Genomic DNA, 22972 nt, shown 5'->3' on the forward strand with positions numbered 1-22972 from the left:
AGGCTGCGCGTCCGGAGCCTGTGCTCCGCAACGGGAGAGGCCACAACAGTGAGAGGCCCATGTACCGCAAAAAAAAAAAAAAAAAAAAAAAAAAAAAATCAGGATTTCCATTTTATTTGAAAAATTTAAGACCTGCAACCCTGGGCTTTCATTTTCACAGTGCCTGTCACTTACTCCCCTACTATGCCTCATCTCTGAGGATGCGGGCTGGTCACTGACAATCATCTCACACCCAGTTCACGTCGCTTTTTTACTTTACATGCACTGTTTGTTTATATTACCTACTTGACTCCTCTAGACACCCGAAGTTGCCACCTCCCCTCCCCATCTCCTCATCACTGCCCCTATCCACAGGATCCTTTGAGGCACTCCATTTACTTGTCTACCAAGGTCCAAAGGATTGTACCAGCATTTTCAGCGTTGTTGGACTGGACATGAGGAATGACATGACGAAGATGTGGCTTTGGTTTACATTCGAAACAGCTAAAACATCTCTTGGCTTATGGTCATCTGGACACAATTCCAGATTCCAGGGATATATACCCACTCCTACCCTTTCATCCCATTAAAGAAAAAAGATAACATGGTAAATGGCGGTTGGGTCTACAGTAACTTTATTGTAACAGAGAGACCAGGCTGCAATAAGTCTACATGATTAGAGCAAATGGTGGTTATCCTTCCAAAGGGTGAAGCCTGAGCCCAGCTGGCAGCACACAAAAGTTAAAATCAAAGACCAGAATATCCTCTTTCCCGATTCTGCCCTGCATTGCCTGACTCATGATACGAAATAACTGACTGCACAACCCTACTGAACAAAGCTACGAGGTCCAACTGGGCAGAGGCAACATCCCTACAGGAGATATCATTGAAGGGGATGCTGAAATAAAGTGCAGTTACCTACTGTCCGCTATTCTTTGCCAAGAAAAGCGAGGGTATGGAATGAGCAGTAAATAATGTTCTTCATTCTTCAAATAAGTAAATCCTATGGGATGGGACTGATGGTCAATCAAGGAGTAGAACAGGATGAAAATCTAGGCTAGTTATAGATCTTTGTGCCTAAGGAAAAGCACAGCAGTGAGTAAGGAGAAGAGGAACATTAAAATGCCTGCAAGTACTCAAAAGGAGAGCCTTCTTTCTTCTTTTCTTAAATAAGACGGGAAATTGCATCTTTTATTTTCTTTGCTGCAGCGGTAGCAGACTCGCTGTAAAACATGATTTCTGTCATACGGTTTGTTGGTAAGGTTGCTCAATCATGGGAGGACAAACATGAGGCTGACTGTTAATGTTAGAACTAGGTCTTTTCACAAAGCCTCTAATAGGTGCTATTTTCACGCTGGTTTTACAGAGGAACCCGCAACACCAAAAGGTGCTTCTGTTAAAGCTTCTGAAATATTGCAATGGTGTGATTGACAGGTATTTTGGGGGCTTATATCTTTCTTGTACATGTAAACTCTGTTGGAAAAACTGGAGATAAAAGGATGAGTGAGAGTTTGGTTTACAGCCACAAAGTTCCCAACACCAGCCACAGGTGCCTCCGCCCTATTTCACTGCACATTCTTTTCTGAGAAACACATTCAATCGCTGAGTTTTAAAGTACTGTGGTTGAAAAAAATGATCCGCTCACCACCATCCACTCTCCCTCTTCCTCCATGTGAATCTCACAACAGCAGAGGCTGAAGACAGGAAGGTTGTCTCTGTTCCCTCTGAGCAGGGGAGTTACTTGGTGACCTGGTGAATGGCATGAGCAAGGTAGCTCACGTTGCCCGAGGTGACCCCTGCCACAGAGATACGGCCATCCTTTGTCATGTAGATGGAGAACTCCTTGGTCAGCCGCTCCACCTGCAGAGAGAAGAGTGTGTGGGCACTTCCCGGTCAGGGGGGTCTCCCCAGCCCTGGAATGGCACAATTAGCCAACAGTTAGAACAGGTAAATAAAAGAAGGTCTGTTTTCTCACTTAAACCCTATTCCCAGAATTTGGCATGCTAGCTTAGAATGAAAGAATAAAAAGCTGTTTTAAAGTAGGATGTTGAATTCTGAAGTGTGACCAGATAAAAAAAATCTTATATTCAGCCTTTGTAGAAAAATTGATCCAGAATCCAGCTATGGAACAGCTACTCTTCCTATCAATATTCAGGCTCCTGCTTGTTCTGGAATCTTTCTGAGAAACAGCAGTATTTATAAAAATGATCAAAACAAGCTCTGTTCTTCAGAAGTTTGCAACCTCATAGAGGATACAGACAGGTAAACGACCAACAAAGAATAAAACGAAATGAAAGCTTCATATTTCTTTTACCTATGAATGAAGCTTCAAAATGACTGTTTTTAGAGTAATCCTGAATGGGTAGGTGACCTGAGGAATTTTGGTTTGCAAGGACTGATCAATTGGTCTGCTGCGGAGAAATCGGAGTCCACTCACCTGTTCAGGCTTTAGACCTGTGAAACAAAACATGCCAATCTGGTCAACGATGTGCTGCCAGTTGTGGGAGGAGCCCTCCTTCTTGAGGTTGGAGACCAGCTGAGTCCGCATGCTAATGATGCGGTCAGCCATGCCCTTTACTTCTTGTAACCTGGAAAAAACCCCCAAGATGGAGTTCAATTCTGGCCAAGCGCTGACAGATAAGCCAGTTCCCAGCATTTTTACTTCCCTTGAGTACTGCTCTAGCGTGCCTCAATTCTCCGTTTTTGACCGAGTCCTGTGTTGTCACTGGTCTCGGAAGAAAGCTATTTTACAGCATCCTGCTTTATATCAGAACACCATTTTGATCAGGCAACTAAAATAGTTGACATAATTGAGTTATTAAGAAAAATGAATGCAGAGTGCCTTTCTACTTACTAGATGGATACTGCCCAACTCATGCATTATTTAATAAAGCCAATTAGATTTTCAATTTAAAAAAAAAGAAAAATGAATGACTAAATCACTCTAAAACATAGGACTAAGGCTCTCCATCCCTTACTCAAGGGGCAAAAGCTGCAAATTAAACAGTAAAATATGACCTTATTCTTTAACATGGATGGAAGAAACATTCCTGCCTTCACAATTAAAGACAGTGTGCTGTGAACCTACCATGTGCCCAGCCATGCGCTAGGTGCTCAGGAGAAAGGGAGGACTGAGACCCAGCCCCTCCCTTTAAAAGCTTACCATTGTGGCTGGGAGCAAACCTGCAAACAACTGACTATGGAACAAGGTGGGATAAGTTAAGAATCGATAGAATTGGGCTGTGTTAAGAGAGCCCTGAGAAGAGGGGGTGAATTCTATCTGACTGTGCATGCTCGCTGGATTCAGGACACAGTCTTCCCCTTCCTCAGAATCTACCCTTTCATTCTGTTCCTATGGAGCTATGGGAAATTCTTGTTGGCTCTCACTAACTAGATGACTGTAAATAATTTATCTCATTGTTCTTATGTGTTCACTTTTCAAACCATCTGTCCACCATGATGTCATGCAGAGGTAGAACAGAGGTTACATACTGCCAATGAAAGGCCAAATAAGAGTCTTCGTCATGTCTTATTTGACCCAGTTAAACATGCTTAGATTTGGTACATGCACATAAAGACGTGGATTTGTAGCCTCTCTTGAAAAACAAGAAGCTGGCAACACTGCACCAGCCTTGTGATTACCGGCTGGAGCCCCTAGCCCCACTAAGGATGGCATTTGATTTTAAATTTCCTGTAGTCCTATCCATCCAGCTTCATTCACTTTGAGGCCTGGGTCCTAAAGGCACTGAGTACATGACCATGGCTTGATCCAGGGCCACCTTAGCAACCACTGCCCCACCCCCACCCCCATGCTCCTTGTTGTCCACAGAATGAAGTTCTGACTTCTCACAATATCAAGGTGCTTCACGACCTGCTTCCACCTTCCCAGCTTTGCTGCCTTCTCCACCCTCCTTACACTCAGTGTTTCTGCTACAAAACCCACTTGGTTTGACGCACACCCTGCACGATGCACATCACGTGCCTGTGCTGATCCTCACGCACATCTTTCCCCTTCCTTCCTTTCCTTTCCTTGCCTCTGCCTTCTCTCTTCAAGGCAGAGCTCAAATGCTGCTGTCTGCATCACTTCCTCCCTCATTCCCCACTAATCAATAGTTCTTCCTTTACTCCGCATTTATTCCATCTGTCTTGTAGCAATGCTATATACGTGTATCTCTCTCACTAGATTATAAACTCCCCAAGGGAAGAGATATCTTAGTCACCTAGCACAGTATCTCTGTCATCTCTGTACACTACAGACTTCAAATGAGTATTGAAATGCACACATTAAAAAAAATAAACATCTTAAACTACTAGAGCTAATCAATGAATTTGGTAAAGTAGCAGGATACAAAATTAATGTACAGAAATCTCTGGCATTCCTGTACACTAATGATGAAAAATCTGAAAATGAAACCAAGAAAACACTCCCATTTACCATCGCAACAAAAAGAATAAAATATCTAGGAATAAACCTACCTAAGGAGACAAAAGACCTGTATGCAGAAAATTATAAGACACTGATGAAAGAAATTAAAGATGATACAAATAGATGGAGAGATATACCATGCTCCTGGATTGGAAGAATCAATATTGTGAAAATGACTCTACTACCCAAAGCAATCTACAGATTCAATGCAATCCCTATCAAACTACCACTGGCATTTTTCACAGAACTAGAACAAAAAATTTCAAAATTTGTTTGGAAAAACAAAAGGCCCCGAATAGCCAAAGCAATCTTGAGAACGAAAAACGGAGCTGGAGGAATCAGGCTCCCTGACTTCAGACTATACTACAAAGCTACAGTAATTAAGACAGTGTGGTACTGGCATAAAAACAGAAAGATAGATCAGTGGATCAGGATAGAAAGCCCAGAGATAAACCCACGCACATATGGCCAACTTATCTTTGATAAAGGAGGCAGGAATGTACAGTGGAGAAAGGACAGCCTCTCCAATAAGTGGTGCTGGGAAAACTGGACAGGGACATGTAAAAGTTTGAGATTAGATCATTCCCTAACACCATACACAAAAATAAGCTCAAAATGGATTAAAGACTTAAATGTAAGGCCAGAAACTATCAAACTCTTAGAGGAAAACATAGGTAGAACACTCTATGACATAAATCACAGCAAGATCCTTTTGGACCCACCTCCTAGAGAAATGGAAATAAAAACAAAGATAAACAAATGGGACCTAATGAAACTTCAAAGCTTTTGCACAGCAAAGGAAACCATAAACAAGACCAAAAGACAACCCTCAGAATGGGAGAAAATATTTGCAAATGAAGCAACTGACAAAGGATTAATCTCCAAAATTTATAAACAGCTCATGCAGCTCAATAGCAAAAAAACAAACAACCCAATCCAAAAATGGGCAGAAGACTTAAATAGGCATTTCTCCAAAGAAGATATACAGACTGCCAACAAACACATGAAAGAATGCTCAACATCATTAATCATTAGAGAAATGCAAATCAAAACTACAATGAGATATCATCTCACACCAGTCAGAATGGCCATCATCAAGAAATCTAGAAACAATAAATGCTGGAGAGGGTGTGGAGAAAAGGGAACCCTCTTGCACTGCTGGTGGGAATGTGAATTGGTACAGCCACTATGGAGAACAGTATGGAGGTTCCTTAAAAAACTAAAAATAGAACTACCATATGACCCAGCAATCCCACTACTAGGCATATACCCTGAGAAAACCATAATTCAAAAAGAGACATGTACCAAAATGTTCATTGCAGCTCTATTTACAATAGCCCAGAGCTGGAAACAACCTAAGTGTCCTTCATCGGATGAATGGATAAAGAAGATGTGGCACATATATACAATGGAATATTACTCAGCCATAAAAAGAAACGAAACTGAGCTATTTGTAATGAGGTGGATAGACCTAGAGTCTGTCATACAGAGTGAAGTAAGTCAGAAAGAGAAAGACAAATACCGTATGCTAACACATATATATGGAATTAAAAAAAAAAATGTCATGAAGAACCTAGGGGTAAAACGGGAATAAAGACACAGACCTACTTGAGAATGGACTTGAGGATATGGGGAGGGGGAAGGGTAAACTGTGACAAAGCGAAAGAGAGGGATGGACATATATACACTACCAAACGTAAGGTAGATAGATAGTGGGAAGCAGCCGCAGAGCACAGGGAGATCAGCTCGGTGCTTTGTGACTGCCTGGAGGGGTGGGATGGAGAGGGTGGGAGGGAGGGAGATGCATGAGGGAAGGGATGTGGGAACAGATGTATATGTATGACTGATTCACTTTGTTATAAAGCAGAAACTAATAAAAAATTTTTTTTTAATTAAAAAAATAAAAAAATAAATAAAAATAAAAAAATAAACATCTTGATAACCATTAAGGACCATGGAAATATTTTAAAAAACCACTTAAAAATATTAAGAAAAAAAGCTTAGAATAATTCTTAGTGACAAAAACAAAACCAACCCCACACACACATATAACATTTACACATACATATGATACATGGACATACTATTCATGTTACAACTATGAATAATAACAGGCAAAGAAAAAAAATCTGGGTTATAGTGTCTTGCCCAAACTTTCTGAAATGTACTCCCACATTAATTTTATAACAGATCTAATTTAAAAAGTAGTTGATTTTTTGGTAAGCCTTGCATAGATCTGTTGTACTGAAAAGAAATATCCTGAACCAGACTCTATTTACTTCAATGTTCAGAGGATTAATCTAAGGTTGAAAAAACAGTTGTTCCATGACGACCAGGTGAGCTGCAGAAGAAGTTTCTCACAGACTTAGCTTTTCTATCCAACTAGCTGCTTAGGGATCTATGCCCTCGGTTAATCAGCCACACAGGATGAACTCTTATGTAACAAATCACACCTTCCATGACTCCGAATTATATATAGCAGGGGTTGGCAAGCTTTCTCTAAAGTGCTAAATCATAAACATGTTAGGTTTTGTGAGCTGCAGACTCTCTGTCACAACTATTGAACTCTGCTGTTGTGACATGAAAGCATCCACACACAATTCATCAAGAAATGGGGGCAGCCTAGATTTGACCTGCAGAACATAGGGTACCAACCCCTAATCTAGACCAATGTTTTCTCTTACAGGGAACAACCAACTTATTTGTTCGAAAGTGCTGACAAAATGTACACTCCTCTCTCCTTCCTCCCCTTCCACATATGGAAGCTGAGTGACAATGCATGTCCCTATCAGCCAAGCATAAAGGAGCTCTGAAGGATCAGTGGTGGGAAGGGCAGACGGCTGGGGAACGGCAAAGTGCCTTTACCATTGTTTCCGCAAATCCGGGCTGGTCAGAATGGTGGAGGCAATCCGGGCACCATTGACAGGAGGGTTGGAATACATGGGACGGATCAGGATCTTCAACTGTGATTCTACCCTCTTGGCTTCATCAGCATCTTTGCAGACCACAGTGAAGGCTCCCACACGCTCACCTGAAAAGAAAAAATGGATCTTGTATGCTGGTTCTCCTATCTAAAACACTAAAGGCAGTCATGATTCCATTTGCTGTGTGTTATCTGTTTCCACCAGAAGCACAAAATAACGCTTTGTTATAAATAAGTTTTCAACAACTAGCATGGTGAATCTACAACAGAAAGTTGGAGTACTAGAGAGTGGTCACAGGTCTCTCTTCATTGTACCTATCTTCCTGGCTCACAGAGCAGTCACTTTTTGTTTAGAGAAGCCGTGATAGGTTTCTTTGCTGGAGGAATTCAGGGACACTGAATAAGATACGGCTTAGAGCAGTAAAATCCACTTTACCCGTCTTTCCTCTCTGGGTAAGAGGGACACGGACAACACACGCACATGCACAACCCACCCCTTCCAAGACTCTACACCTTTGTGGCACCCTCTCCCACCACTTCTTCAGTCTCAACAGAACACATATCACCCTAGGTCCTTTAGCTTACCGTACAAGCCCATGTTCTTGGCATAGGACTGGCAGAGACAGACATTAATGCCTTGTTCAATGAAATGGCGCACAGCCCAAGCATCCTTGTTACCATCGCCACTGGCAAACCCTTGGTAGGCCATGTCAAAGAATGCAAAAAGATTGTTTTTCTGGAAAGGAAAGAAAAGATGACCAAAGCTTTAGGCAGTTCTTCTCAAGATGCCCCAGATGGTTACCTGTGCTTATTGGGACCATGCCTGCTTCACTCAGACAAAGTCAACAGTTTTCTCCCCAGGTGGCCGTTTGGAGATGTTTAATTTTCCTAGAGTTAAGATATCAACATATATATTTTTTATTCAATACTTTGGTGGATATGGCCCTTCAAGAAGACATTAAGAAAAGATAATCTTAATCCAACCTGGACAGAATGCTGTCTGGTCAAACAGGAAGCATGGCATGTGTGATCTTAGTTCTCTGACCAGGGATCGAACCCACGCCCCCTGCATTGGAAGCATGGATTCTTAACCAGTGGACCACCAGGGAAGTCCAAACAGGAAGCTCTTCTAAGGCCCACCGTGGTCTGGGTAGTTATTTTGTTCCAGCCAACACAGGATGAGCCTCAGCCTTTCCTGGGGGTAATGAGACTCTGGCAGGCCATCTTATTCCCAGGGCTCAGGGGACAGCCTCACTATAACCATCTCATTTTGAAAGTGCTCTCTGAATGCTGTTTCTCTGTCCCACTCTGTTCGCAGCTTAGGTTTGACAGAACGTAAAGAAAGGGAAACCGAAAGGAATGAGAATGGGGACACGAGCCATCAGAAATATCTTCCTCCTTGGGAATTTTGACTAGTGCCTTCTCTCACAGAAGAAAAAGAATCACTGTGAATAATTAACAGCAATGCCAAGGAGAGTGGAAAAGACAGGAGGGGATGTGAAAAAGAGGATAAAAGGATGAACAAGTAGCCACTGACCAGGGCAAGTGTAGGCACCAACAGCACATATCCTGGGGCCAGGGGATACCAACTGTGCAGACTAGCCAGCAACAAGTTTTATCAGAATTCTATACATCTTGGTTGAAGAGCAAAAATTATTTTCAAACTGCTCATGTATCATCAATTATAGAACTGCTAATTATGCAAACAAGGAGTTCTTTCCTGGCAACTACACAATGCATGGAACTTTCACGCAGCCTCGAGGTTAATTCTCACTGTTAAAGACTTCGCCAAGTGAAGCATCCAAGGCTAGTTACTAAACACAGAACAGTCACCGGTCAGTTCACCTGCCTCACCTTCACCACTGCAGCCATCTCCTTCCACTGTTCAGGACGAGGGTCCACTCCCGTGGGGTTGTGGGCACAGGCGTGCAGGAGAATAACACTCTGTGCTGGTATTTTCTAAAGAGAACAACAACCAAGAGATTACTTTGCAGCTTTAAAGGAGATCATTCACCTGAAATGCCATAGGGTCACCATAATTTGATAAGTAACAAAAATAACGTGAGGTCTGGGAATTAGCTCATCCTGGTTTTTATTTTTATTTTTTTTTGGCCGCTCCGTGCGGCATGCAGGATCATAGTTCCCCGACCAGGGACTGAACCCGTGTCCCATGCAGTGGAAGCATGGAGTCTTAACCACTGGACCACCAGGGAAGTCCCTCATCCCAGTGTTTTAAGTTGGATATTGAGACCTAAGTGGGAGACATCAAATCTCCACAGGGAGGTTTATTCCTTGTTCCTTCCCCCTCCTGCCCTGAAAGCCACACTTACTGAAATATCCTCAATAGCGCCTGTGAAGTCAAAGCCACAGGTCTTGGGGTCATAGTACCGGTAACTATGTAGCTGCATGCCAGCGTCCCTGAAGATGGGCGTATGATTTCCCCAGGATGGTTTGGGCAGAAAGACATCTCGGCTGAACTTAAAAAATCTTTGCTAAAAGATGGAATGAAAGGGAATGGGAAAATGAAGAAAGGAGAGGCAAAAACAACAACAAAAAAGTTGCTATATTTAACTGAGGAGACATTTTTCTCTACTGAAAGTCAGCTTCTCTCTACGACTGAGAGACAGTGATGACTCAGCAGCGAGACTGCCTGGCTTGGAATCAGGCTGCAACAATTACACTGGCTATGTAGCCAAGCACCTGTCTGGGCCTCATTTTCTTCCTCTGTAAAATGGCATTAACTAAATCTCCCTCAGAAAGATTAAACAAGTTGAGATATAAAAGCTCCTAGTTACAGTAGGTGCTCAATAAATTGTACTTATTATTATAATTATCTCTTCCTTATAATTTCTTCTAAGTACTTCCATTCCCCCCTCTCCTCCCAACTCCATTTATCAGAGAACCGGAAATCTTCCAGCTTTGTGGAAAGAGGAAATCTACTTCTGGGTCAGAAGTCAAACACATATGCAATAGGGAACCCCATCATCCCCAGCTTACAGACCGTCTTACTGAAGGAGTTTCCAGACTCACCAGAAAATTGGCTCCAATCCTTAAGGCCCCGGTTCCAGAAATGGTCTGCACGGTGATATACTGAAGGAGAGACACCCCCGGTCAGTGAGGTGCAGCATTCTCTCTACGGGCCCACGACTTAACAAACCTGAGCTCAAGCCCACAGGGAGGCACCGTATGGTCAGTACCCTTCTTTCTTCAGAAGATGAAGACACCCTTCCAAATGAATATTTAGAAACAAGAGAACAGTACTACTGTTTCATTCCATTTTCTAAGAGAGAGCAACTCTCCTTACAGGTTCTCAAAAGAGCTGGCTCTGCAGTTTCTAACACCTGTGCTGATGTGGAAGCTAATTCCTTATGGCCTGCCCTGAAGTTGTTAGTATCATACTGTGTTATATGAGAAACTTTCAGAACACAGCCCCCCACGAGATATGAAAAAGGAGTGATTTATACAGAGAGGAAAAGACTCGATGAACAGTTACTACATTGAAATATTATTCTAGACTTATATGAAATTGAATGACTCTCTGAACATCAAAAAGCAAGTCATCTTAAAAAGCCAACAAGTATATTAGAATAACATTATTACATGAGTAATATTCTATGAGTTTTCATAATCTGAAAATACTTTTTGGGTAACAGGGAGATGGCCTGAGGTAAATCTTCAAATTGGTCAACTTTAGGGGAGGAGTAAGAAACTACAGTAGGGTTTTTTGTTTGTTCGCTTGTTTTTTAGGCACCATAGAAGTACAAGGCTCCACAAAACATAAATCTACTTTCTGGACTGGGAGGCAGTGGATTAAATGGGGGGGAACCCTACTAACAAACTCTTTAGTAAATAAAGTTTGCCTGTGCAAACTTTGGCATGTTAGAAATAAAAACCTAACTGTAAATCTGATAATAAGGATCAGAAAGGCACAGCAATTTATAAAAGAGAAGCTGATGTGATTTTAAGATAGGCCAGTCTTACACTTAGGTTACAATTCACTAGATGATACACAGACTAAGCAAAAATTACAGAAAAATATAGACGTTTTAATGAGAGGTTAACAGGTGGTTGATTATATGGATAGCAATCAAACCATATTTTGTCCATGACTTAGGATCATTACTACATTACCCTGGGGTCGAGATTGTATGCTTCTCTCCCACTTAATGAACTAATGTTCTTAGACCAGTATTGTGAATAAACTATTCTGGCCTTGGGAATGGGGAGGGGAGATGTGTTAGCTTAGCTTTGCTTTGTGTGTTTTCCCCCAGACTTACCCAGAAAAATAAATATTTAAACACACAAGTGTATCTATTAAAAAACATTTGTTTCAAAAGCAAGGAAACTATAATGCACATGAGACCACATGTCAGGCTGGCTGGCTGCATCCCACCTGCATGATGTGAGTCTTCTACTACAAGTGCTGGGCCTGTGTTTACTCTGTGGGTGCATACAAGAATCTGTTGTAAAAAGCTTATGTTCAGTTACCATTAGGGACCTCTTTCTTCCACAGTAAGAGGGCCCCCAGGGAGCTGGAGGGAGGAGACACCTAGGAACCACTTGTGCTTCACCTCTTGGCTGCAGTGATGCTCTCTGCCCTCTGAGAGGAGGGAGACAGCATGGAGGGAGCATGGTCTGCTCTTTCAACATCCAAGCTGGCTGTGAAGGGGTGGCAGAGGATGCCAGGCTTGTCCTGGCCCCAACAGTCACCCTGTGGCTTGTTTTCTGCCTGTTTCCTCTACCTAAGCTGGCAGCTTGGGACATGAGGGTGAGGGCTAATTATAGGCCTTAAAACTCGGCATAGTTTGGCATTCCTCAAAGCCATTCAGTGTAAAATGAACATAAGCACACACAGAGACTAACGGCAAAAACTGTCAAATCTTAAGTCAAATCACTACAACATTTTTAGGATTACTACTACATTTTTGGAATTGGTATTATATGAAATCTTTTATTGAATTAGTGGCAATTTACTACCTAAAGAAGAGATATTAGTCATTGTGCGGCGACCTCAAAACAATCATCACACACAAAGTGGTGTATCTTTTCTTATTTAAATTATTTCATATTTGTTTAAACTGTTAAATTTAAAAAGAGACCCGTATGATGCCAGAGTCTGTTCTCCTTACCCGGCCACTTTTCAACACTTCGCTGTTCTCACCCAGGGCTAGTTCTGCAGATGCCTTACAAAATTCAGCCAGTCCCCCAATGGGCAGGTATTCTTTGTCCAAATTTCTTGCAGCAATCTGGGCCTCTGCCTAGACAAGAGAAAATGCATCCATTTAGTTTCTTCTCCTTACCTGGAATTACCATGAATAATATCTAATGTTTTAAAGTTAAATTTTGGAAGTAAAGCCTTTTAAAAAAATTTGGAGATATTGTTCAAGAAGAAGGGTAAGTAGAATATATATCTTATATTACAGAACAGGAATATTAAATTTTTTATCATATTTTACTTTATTTTTAGAAGTTAGGTTTTTAAAAAAATTTTATTTATTTTATTTATTTATTTTTGGCTGCATTGAGTCTTCAGTGCTGTGCGCGGGCTTTCTCTAGTTGCGGAGAGCAGGGAGCGCAGGCTCAGTAGTTGTGGCACACGGGCTCAGTAGTTATTGCTCACAGGCTCTAGAGCACAGGCTCAGTAGTTGTGGCGCACGGGCTTAGTCGCTCCATGGCATGTGGGATCTTCCCGGACCAGGGCTCGAACCTGTGTCCCCTGCACTGGCAGGCAGATTCTCAACCACTGTTCCACCAGGGAAGCCCATTAAGTTAGGTTTTATGTGAATGGGTAGGTATATGCTGTCTCTTGGTTTAAAAAAAAATGGCATTCTTGGGATGCATAAGACAAGGTTTAAGAGCAACACTTAAAATAGATGTAAGATGATTAAACCAAAACAAATACATAAAGAAGTATTTCAAGGTATATACCAGTCTAAGAACTTCAAAAGGTTAATAGTAATAGTCACGTATCTTCATGCTTTGGAGTCAGGGGCCTGGCTGTCCCTTACTAGCTGTGTGACCCTGGGTGATTTATTAACCTCGCTGAACCTCAGTTTGCTCACCTGTTGAATGGGGGAACAGCTGTTTCTACACCTCATATGACTGAGGTGAAGAGTTAAGAGGTAATGTACGAAAGTGTGTGGTGGTGTTTCAGCTTGTATCAATAGCTAACACATGCTGAATACTTTAAACTGATTTACTGAGAACAAAAGCAATCCCTGCATGACCTGAGACCCAGTAGCCAGCAGTTTTTGTGAGTCTTCTCATCACAACCGCTCCTTGAGTCCTTTTTTCTACTCAGAGAATTAGAGAGAGGACAGCTAATCCACACTCCCATACACTCAGAAATTTCTTCTTTCAGTGGTTCATTCAGCCCATGCTCTGTTACTGCAGTGGCTCATGAGGGCCTGAGCCAGCCTACTGCAGCTCAGATGATCACAGGGTTCTTTATTCCCACCCCAAAGTATGCTTCCGTAACTTCCGCTCAGGATGCCTAGTTCTGCTGTATGTAGGAACAACACGTCACTACCCCATGTTTGGAAGCGACAAAGCAGCACGTATTTCATCAGAGGAGGTGCAGATCGAAAGGAAACACATACTTTCTTTTAAAAAATTGCTCTGGGACTTCCCTGGTGGCGCAGTGGTTAAGAATCCGCCTGCCAGTGCAGGGGACACGGATTCGAGCCCTGGTCCAGGAAGATCCCACATGCTGCGGGATATGCAACTAAGCCCGTGCACCACAACTAATGAGCCTGTGCTCTAGAGCCCGCGAGCCACAGCTGCTGAGCCCATGTACCCTAGAGCCCGAGCTCCGCAACAAGAGAAGCCACCGCAATAAGAAGCTCATGCACTGCAACAAAGAGTAGCCCCTGCTCGCTGCAACTAGAGAAAAGTCCACGCGCAAAGAAATGAAGACCCAAAGCAGCCAAAACAAAACAAAAAACTGTTCCAAGGAAATTAGTTACATTATTTAGAGTTGTGATAACCAATAGAAAGACTACTAATAAAAATACGACAGGGGCTTCCCTGGTGGTGCAGTGGTTGAGAGTCCGCCTGCTGATGCAGGGGACACGGGTTCATGCCCCAGTTCGGGTGGATCCCACATGCCGCAGAGCGGCTGGGCCCGTGAGCCATGGCCGCTGAGCCTGTGCATCCAGAGCCTGTGCTCCGCAACGGGAGAAGCTGCAACAGTGAGAAGCCCGCATACCACAAAAAAAAAAAAAAAAAAAAAAAAAAACCCGACAAAATAAAGAAAATTATTCTATAGTTCAATAGGAAGAAAGGACAGAACACGCCTGGGTAGGAGGGTTTTATTACGGCAATCAAAATGAGAGAAATGGAAAATAACAATGGTAACCCTCATCCACAAAGGGCTATTCCTATCACCAAGAGACAATGTTTAAATACTTGGTCCTTTTTTAAAATTTTTATTTATTTATTTTATTTTATTTTTTTGCAGTACGCGGGCCTCTCACTGTTGTGGCCTCTCCCGTTGCGGAGCACAGGCTCCGGACGCGCAGGCCCAGCGGCCATGGCTCACGGGCCCAGCCGCTCTGCAGCATGTGGGATCCTCCCGAACCGGGGCACAAACCTGTGTCCCCTGCATCGGCAGGCGGACTCTCAACCACTGCACCACAGGGAAGCCCAATGCTTGGTTCTTTTGTGCATCCTCAGGATTAAACATGACACTCTGCCTGTTTTACAGATAATCATAGAAGTTCAATCTTGGAAAAGACCATATAGTTCCAACCTCTCACTTTTATAGCCAAGGAGACTACAGCCCAAACAACCTATGTGATTCAAGCAGTATCAGAACTAGAACCCAGGTCTCCTGACTCCCAGTCCAGGAGTCTTTCTGTCTCTCTTCAGGAGGGCCCTTCAGTTATTCATCCCCATCAAACAGATGTCTGGCAAGCTTACCTTGCGGACGCTGGGGAGCACGTAAGGCTTTCCAGTATCATCCCGGTAGGCACCAACTCCCAGATTCATCTTTTTGCTGTTGGTGTCTCTCTTATAGGCTTCTGTGACTCCCAGGATGGGATCGGGGGGCCCCATCTCCACATGAGCCCACCAGGAGCTGAAATGGGAAATATAAGACATCAGCCACAGTAACTAGATTTCCATGGCCAAAGACGTCTTGGATCTGCCAAAAGTCCATTTGAACAAATGTTTGCATGTCTACCATGCACATGATATAGCAATAGACACCAATAATCCAACAATGCATAAGACTTCAAAGCACCTTGCAGAAGAGTGGAGGCCAATAATATTAATGCAAATGCTGTGAGAAGCAAAAGGCGGGGGCACCTGAATCATCCTGGGGAGGACAGGGTGCATGTGTACACTTTCAAAGCAGTCCAAACCTGACCTGGATTCCCAGGCAAAGGATATTTCAAGTAATTTGGCAGCGAGAAGCTGTGAGTGGTAAAAGATGAGACTAGAGAAGTAAGCAAGGACCAATGTAAGGGTGTTCTGTGACACCCAACCAAAGGGATTGCGTTTTATCCTGTTCCCAAACTTGTTAAGGGCATCATTTGGAAAGCTTATTAAAATACAAGTTCCTGGGATCTACTTTGGATGTAGTGAAAATATACAGAATCATTTAAGGTTTTTTTTGGAGGGGGGATGGTGATCAGGTAAGAACAGTGACACGAGGAGACTTGCATTTTTAGAGCTCATCTGGTCACAAGGTGGGGTACTGAATGCAGGAGGGACGGGAAACGCAGAAGGATCACTGAAAAATCTGGTTCAGCACCCAGCGAGAGAAAGATGAAGGCCTGAAGCAGGATGGGGGCAGTTGAGGTGGAGAGGATGACAGAGAATTGCCAGGTATTTAGAACTGGTTGTAACATCTTACTGATTTCCTCATTACTTATTGAGTTAAAATGCTTAACAATATTCATTATTTTATATTTGTATGAGTCATGATTTTACATTAAAAAATATCCTTTAAACGAAATCTTGCCATTTGCAGCAATACAGATAGACTTGGAGGGCATTATGCTAAGTGAAATTAAGTCAGAGAGAGAAAGACAAATATTATATGATATTACTTATATGTGGAATCTAAAAAATATAACAAGCTAATGAATAAAGAAGCAGACCCACAGATACGGGGAACAAACCAGTGGTTACCAGTGGGGATGGGGGAGGGGTGATATAGGGGTGGGGACTGGCGGGTACAAACTATTGGGTGTGAGATAGGCTCAAGCATGTATTGCACAACACGGGGAATACAGCCAATATTTTGTAATAACTGTAAATGGAAAGTAACCTTTAAAAAATGTATAAAAAATAGGGACTTCCCCGGTGGTCCAGTGGCTACGACTCCACACCCGCAACGCAGGGGGCCTGGGTTTGATCCCTGGTCAGGGAACTAGATCCCACATGCTGCAACTAAGAGTTCACATGCCACAACTAAAGATCCCACGTGCAGCAATGAGCGTGCAGCAACAAAGATCCCGCGTGCCGCAACTAAGACCCGGCACAGACAAATTAAAAAAATAAATAAATACTTTAAAAATGTACAAAAAATGAGAATTAAAAAATAACTTTAAGCTCTCCTGACAAGTTGAAAATTGTCTCAGTCTCAGTAGCTGTAATTGGTATGTACAGCTAATTCTCTCTTAACAAAGGGTGGATTATTCCATTTTCAGATGTCCCAGGCTTTTACTTCTTTTAATAGCTTGCCCTGTGCAATGTCAGTAGGGCAAACTGCATGGACTCAAATGCTCAGCCACCTACCGGCTGTGTGAGCACAGGCGAATCAATTAACTTCTCTAAGTCTCAATTTTTCTTACCTGTAAAATGGGGGCACAACAGTACCTATCTCGCAGGGTTGTTACAAGGATGAAAGGAGCTATCAAATATAAAACACTCAAAAACAGAGCCTGATACACAGTGCTTGATGTTAGCTGGTATCACTGTTACTAAATTATTACTACTACACTTTTATTTATAACCACCTTGCCCCTAGTATGGAGACTGGTGAGGCATGTATGTAAAAAATTCAAGGAGCATAAGTTATAACTTTATGACCAAATGCAGGTCTCTCCTGCTTTTCAACTGAAAAGCTATTTAGTTTTCTCTGGAGTCTCGGAGATGTTATCATTCTTCCTCCTCACTAGCACTACTGCCAAGACTCAAAATCCTTCTCATTCTTCTTTCAGTGTTCTAGGCTGCTTGGTTGTCCCAATATCTAAGCAATAGTAAGAAACAGATACTACCTCGAAGCAACTTCTGAACTGGGCCTGACGAAAGCTTTCGTTATGTCCTACCCATGATTCAGACCCTGAAAACATGTAGCCACCTGCCCACCTATATCACTGTCACTAACTGATGAGTGCAAGGAACACCTTGAATGCCCAATGACATACAGAGAACTTTTAATAAACAATTTTCAATTTTAAAAAGATGGTTCTGTTTCCAGGGCCTTCCATCAACAATGACAGAGCCGCTGCTCCTAAACCGCAAGGAGAAGGCACAATTCTTATTAAAGGGTGTGAAAAGAACTTATTTGTCAAGTTCTTTAAAAAGTTTATCTAGTAGAGAAATTCTCTCAGAAATCATAGCCTTAAGTCTTCTGGCAGAGAACTGATTGAGAGTGGTATCTTTTAAGAAGGATTCTAAAAAAATTTCAAAACATTAAATCTGAAACAATCTAAATAAAGGAGCAGGAATACTTAATTTGATTAGTCAGTCCTATATCAATACTGATGTTTCAGTCCTCTATGCCCTTTATTATTCCATTCCTTCTAAGGCTAAAGATCACGCCCACATTGTAAGAACTCTAATGATTTCAAGGGATAGTACTAGAGGAAACCAAGAGTGTTCCAGGGACAAAATTGATACTGATAACTTGTGGCCTACAAAGCATTCCTATCTATGTACTTTGGACAAAAGCGCAAAGCTTCAGCCATTGAGCAATATTGACCAGCCAACCAAAAGATGTTAGGTACAAAGTATTCAGATAAGCATTTCCAGCTCAAATACCTTGCAATTTTTCTGGGAGTCTACCTAGTACTTTATAGTTTTTAGAATGTTTTCCCTCACATTCTTATTTTAAAATAAGAAGAGAGGGCTTCCCTGGTGGCACAGTGGTTGAGAGTCCGCCTGCCGATGCAGGGGACGCGGGTTCGTGCCCTGGTCCGGGAGGATCCCACGTGCCGCGGAGCGGCTGGGCCCGTGAGCCATGGCACGTCCGGAGCCTGTGCTCCGCAACGGGAGAGGCCACAACAGTGAGAGGCCCACGTACCGCAAAAAAAAAATAAATAAATAAAAATAAGAAGAGAAGTTAATTAACTTGCTCATGATCATAGAGCTAAAAAACAGCAAAGACAATACTACAATTACGATCTACTTACTGGTTATTGTACCACTACTGCACACTGCCTTTCTAAAGGGTCTCATGATACTCCTTCAGTTATTTAACTACAAATTAAATAATCAGAATTAAATAATTAAGTATAGGTATTTATAATAAAAATACATTAGCATATTTTCCTTTCTTCACTGCCCTGTGGCTATGTCTGATTTCACGTTACTATGCTTTTACAGCACAGGTCAGGAAGAAAAGGTTAAAGGTTAGTTCCTTCTGTATAAAAAATGCAGCTATAAGAACACTTGAACTTAGAGAGTTCCATTTAAATGACCCAAGTATGAAAATTAAGTATGTCATAGGATAAATCCTTAGTCCTTCAGAATACCAACTGCCAAGGTTTCATTGTATTAGAATGAGCTGTTTTTTAAAAAACAAAAAAAACAAAAAAACCCTGCAATTAGTTGTTTAAATGTTTTCCAATTTTACCATTTGGCTTTAGGTAAAGATCACATCCACCGTGGCAGGAGTGGAGATTCTTAACTTCCTTGTTGTCTGAACAGTTAACAGTCATAGTTAGATATGGCATCTGGTTCTACCACCGAATCATGCATCATTGTTAAACCTGAACAGCACCTCCTCAACTGCAGGGGCTCAAATATTTTAAGACTTTTTTGGTACACATTTTGAACCACTCTGGTTTCCCTATGTTTAGACTTTGAACTAAGGTACAATGCTACAATGTCATATTTGTTTCCATTGCATATATTTAAAAATCAAGGTTTAAAATTAAAATATTCAATTTGAAAAACATGCCAGCCAATGTTCTAAGTCCTGAAATATTATAACAGTGAACAAAGTAGATACAGTCTCTGCTCTCATGGAATTCACATTCTAATGTGGAAAAGACACAAAAGAAAAACAAGTTAGGATGTCAAAGTGAAAGAGAGACTAAAAGGTAACACCCATAGGGATTTCACCAAGCACTTTGTAAGCAGAGCTGTAGGCCACTCAACCAAATCCATAAAACAAGAGATTATTTTAAGATTACTACAATGGTGAAACAGACTTTCACTTGCCCATAATTTTAGGCACTATTTTCTGTTCTCCAAATCTGCTGCATAAATGATAACCCCTCCCTAATTCTGGTCCAGGTAGGCTGCCTTAAAGAGCACACCTTGGGGCTTCCCTGGTGGCGCAGTGGTTGAGAGTCCGCCTGCCGATGCAGGGGACACGGGTTAGTGCCCTGGTCCGGGAGGATCCCACATGCCGCGGAGCGGCTGGGCCCGTGAGACATGGCCGCTGAGCCTGCGCGTCCGGAGCCTGTGCCCCGCAACAGGAGAGGCCACAGCAGTGAGAGGCTCGTGTACCGCAAAAAAAAAAAAAAAAAAAAAAAAAAAAATCACACCTTGACAGTGGGCCAAGAAGGAACCAAATTAGGTAAAGAAGAAAGTGTGAAAGCCTGGACAAAACTGTACCGCCAAGAGTGTGGGGCTTTGGTTAGGACAAACTGTTCTGCCGGCTTAAAGACACCGTGCATACATTCAAACGAAAGGCCAAGGCAGGTATGAGACAAGGCTTTGCTCTTAGGAGTTAAGGTCTGATTGGGGTGGTTTGGAGATTCGGTTCCTGATTAGGTAGTCATTAAGGGCACTCTCCCAAATCGGCTTCTTGTGTGAATTAAATAGCCTGGCTTCGTTCTCTCCACTAGGAAGGGATTACTAACCCGTTTAATGCTCTGTAAACTTTTCTCTGCAACACATCACACAGTTTGAAATTACATAGTTGGAATTTTTTGAGTGACACCGGTCCCTCCCTCAGGCTTGTTCACCGCTGCAACTAGCACGAGCATCTGGTCCAGTGCCTGGCTGCGATTAGGAAATACTCACTAAACGAAAAGCAGAGCAAGAGGGAGGGGAAGGCAACTTCCCTACAGCCAGACCTCGTAAGGGATAAAACGGGGGGAAAAAAGTCACTACACCCCGACTCTTACATTCAAGGGCCAAAGGGCCAGGGGGAGGGGATCACCGGTGACTCAGGAGGCGACACAGGCGGGAGAATGCCGCGCGCCAAGGTCACAGGATGCAGGGAGGAACGCCGAGCCCGAAAGCCAGGGCCCTGAGAACCTTCCTCCCTTGAGCTTTCTTCCCCTGGCACACAAACGGCAGCCAGCCGCCGGCCCTACAGCCCTGCCACGGCCCAGGGAGACCCCAACAGGTGAGCCCCGCCACCCCCCAGAGCAGGGGGTCAAGGGCTCACGCCCCCCATCCCCCAGCCCCGCCCGGCGCCGCAGCCAACTGGCGCGAGGCATTCCCAGCGCCGCAGCCAATCCGCGCGAGGCCGGCTCGGCGCCACAGCCCGGGGGCTCTCCCCTTGCCCCCACCAGCACTGCGCCGAATCTGCGTGTCGTGACCTCTCCACCTTTAATGGGAGTCCGGGTGCCGTAGAGGGCCACACTTCCTAACCCAGGGGAACGCGTTGGCAGGCTCTCCGACAGTCCTAGGGGCATGGGAAGGGTGGGAGGTAGGACCCGAAGGGTCACTGTGAGGCTCGGACGCTCAATCCTAAGTCCCCTGTGAGGCCGAGGGGTAGCAGAGAAAGTTGGTGTGTGCGGGTGCACGCGTGTGCTTTGAAGCCGGGTTAGATGTTCTGAGGCGCCGGCAGCTCGCAGGCCCGTCGCCCTGGCTCCTTTTTCCCCCGCTTACCTGGCTCTGGCAGAAGCCGCGGCAGCGAGGCCTGGGTGGAAGGCGGCGGCGACTCCGGACAGGACGCGGCCGGAGTGCAGCAGGGCCATGGTGGGCGGCGAGAGGGCAGTGGGTAGCTGGAGGACGGAGCCGAGATGCCAGCGGGCACGGACACAGAGGCACGGGGTCCTGCTGAAGGTAAGGACAGCGATTTCCCCGGGCGAAGCTAGAGCGGCCTCCCGCCAGGCCCCGAGCCGCGTCACAGCGCACCCTGGCGGCCGGAGCGGAGCGGCTTGGCTTCCGTGAGGCCTTGGGTCCCGCCGCAGGGGTGTCTGCACCGCCGGGGCCAAGTGGTCCCGGAAAACAGTGACCACACAGTTTATTGCCATTCACAGCGCTCGACACGCTTCCTTCATTTAATGACGACGGACCTGACCGAAGAGGTAGCTGTTACTACTGACATGAATGAGCTCCGTTTATAGGTATCAACATGTATAGACCTCAAAAACGTAAAAAAGCAAGTCGCAGAACTATAGGTATAATGTGGCGCCGTTTAGATAAAATTTTAAAATACACAAAATCATACGATACATTCATTCATAAATGTATGTGAAAGTTTGAAAGAATACACCAAGGAGACAGTTCAATTCAGGGTCAGGAGGGCACAAGAGGATATTTGCCCTTATGGAGGGAATAAGACAACTTCATCATATTTGCTTCATAAAAAATTACAGATAATATTAACTATTAATTAATATTGTCACCATTCTAGGTGTGGGTCTCTGTAACATATACATTTAACTTTCTCATTAGAAAGCTAATTTGAGTCGCTGGTATGAAAGGTGGATTGGAAAGGACACTCCTAAGAGGTAGGGAGACAAGGTCAAAAGAAGGCTGACACAATAATCCAGGCAAGAAGTTCTTGGTTGTCTGAATTCAGGTAGAAGTAGCAATGATGGAGAAAAGGTTGCAGATCTGGGACATATCACGGAGTAAGAATCAAAAGTGTTTGGTGATTAAATGCAGGGAGAAGTAGAAAAGGAGTCTGAAATAATTCCCAGTGTATCAGTTAAAATTGGGGTTGTCTGCAGATAACAGAAACCCAAAATAATCGGCTTAATCAAGATAAAATGTATTTCTCTAACATAAAAATATGGAGATGGGCGGTCAAGGGCTGGCGTGGCATTTCTGCCCCACAAAGTCCTCAGGGACCCAGCTTGTGCCTTCGTCCTCACTAAGGTGTGCCCCTCACCCAGTGGTCCAAGATGGTAGCTGCAACTTGAGCCATCATGCCTCCATTCCAGGCAGGAGTCTAAAGGAAGGGGCAAAAAAATCAAGTGCAAAGGGTACACACTAGCTACCTTTTAAGGGAGCCATAATAGGAGGAGGCAGAATGTGGCAAAGATCAGATGGAGGGGAGAGAACCGTGGGAGGGCACAGGAGGGAGGACTCGGTGCCAGCTGTGGAAATCGGGGAGGCCTTCGTGGAGGAGATAGCCTTTGATCTGAACTTTGCAGGACGTACGATATTTCACATGTGGGAGATGGAGGAGGGAGAAAGCATGGCCCGTGCCCCTCTTCACTGTCCCTTCTGCCCCCACCGTTTCCTGTCTTTCTTCTCATCACAGTCAGGGCTCAGGGTGG

At 43.7% G+C, this 22972-nt stretch overlaps 1 protein-coding gene across 1 annotated transcript; it reads right to left on the reverse strand.

Moving 5' to 3' along the window:
* Positions 1 to 591: 591 nt before the first annotated feature.
* GOT2 (glutamic-oxaloacetic transaminase 2) lies at positions 592 to 21567 on the reverse strand. The gene is made up of 10 exons (XM_060084716.1): positions 21351 to 21567; positions 15249 to 15405; positions 12458 to 12586; positions 10359 to 10418; positions 9659 to 9820; positions 9183 to 9287; positions 7914 to 8064; positions 7271 to 7436; positions 2417 to 2567; positions 592 to 1839 (listed from the first exon to the last, which is right to left on the reverse strand). Exons 1-10 carry the CDS (start codon positions 21437 to 21439, stop codon positions 1717 to 1719), a joined length of 1293 nt encoding a protein of 430 aa, XP_059940699.1. The 5' UTR covers positions 21440 to 21567; the 3' UTR covers positions 592 to 1716.
* Positions 21568 to 22972: the final 1405 nt, after the last annotated feature.

Source organism: Mesoplodon densirostris, chromosome 19, assembly GCF_025265405.1.
Source record: "Mesoplodon densirostris isolate mMesDen1 chromosome 19, mMesDen1 primary haplotype, whole genome shotgun sequence".
NCBI lineage: Eukaryota > Metazoa > Chordata > Mammalia > Artiodactyla > Ziphiidae > Mesoplodon > Mesoplodon densirostris.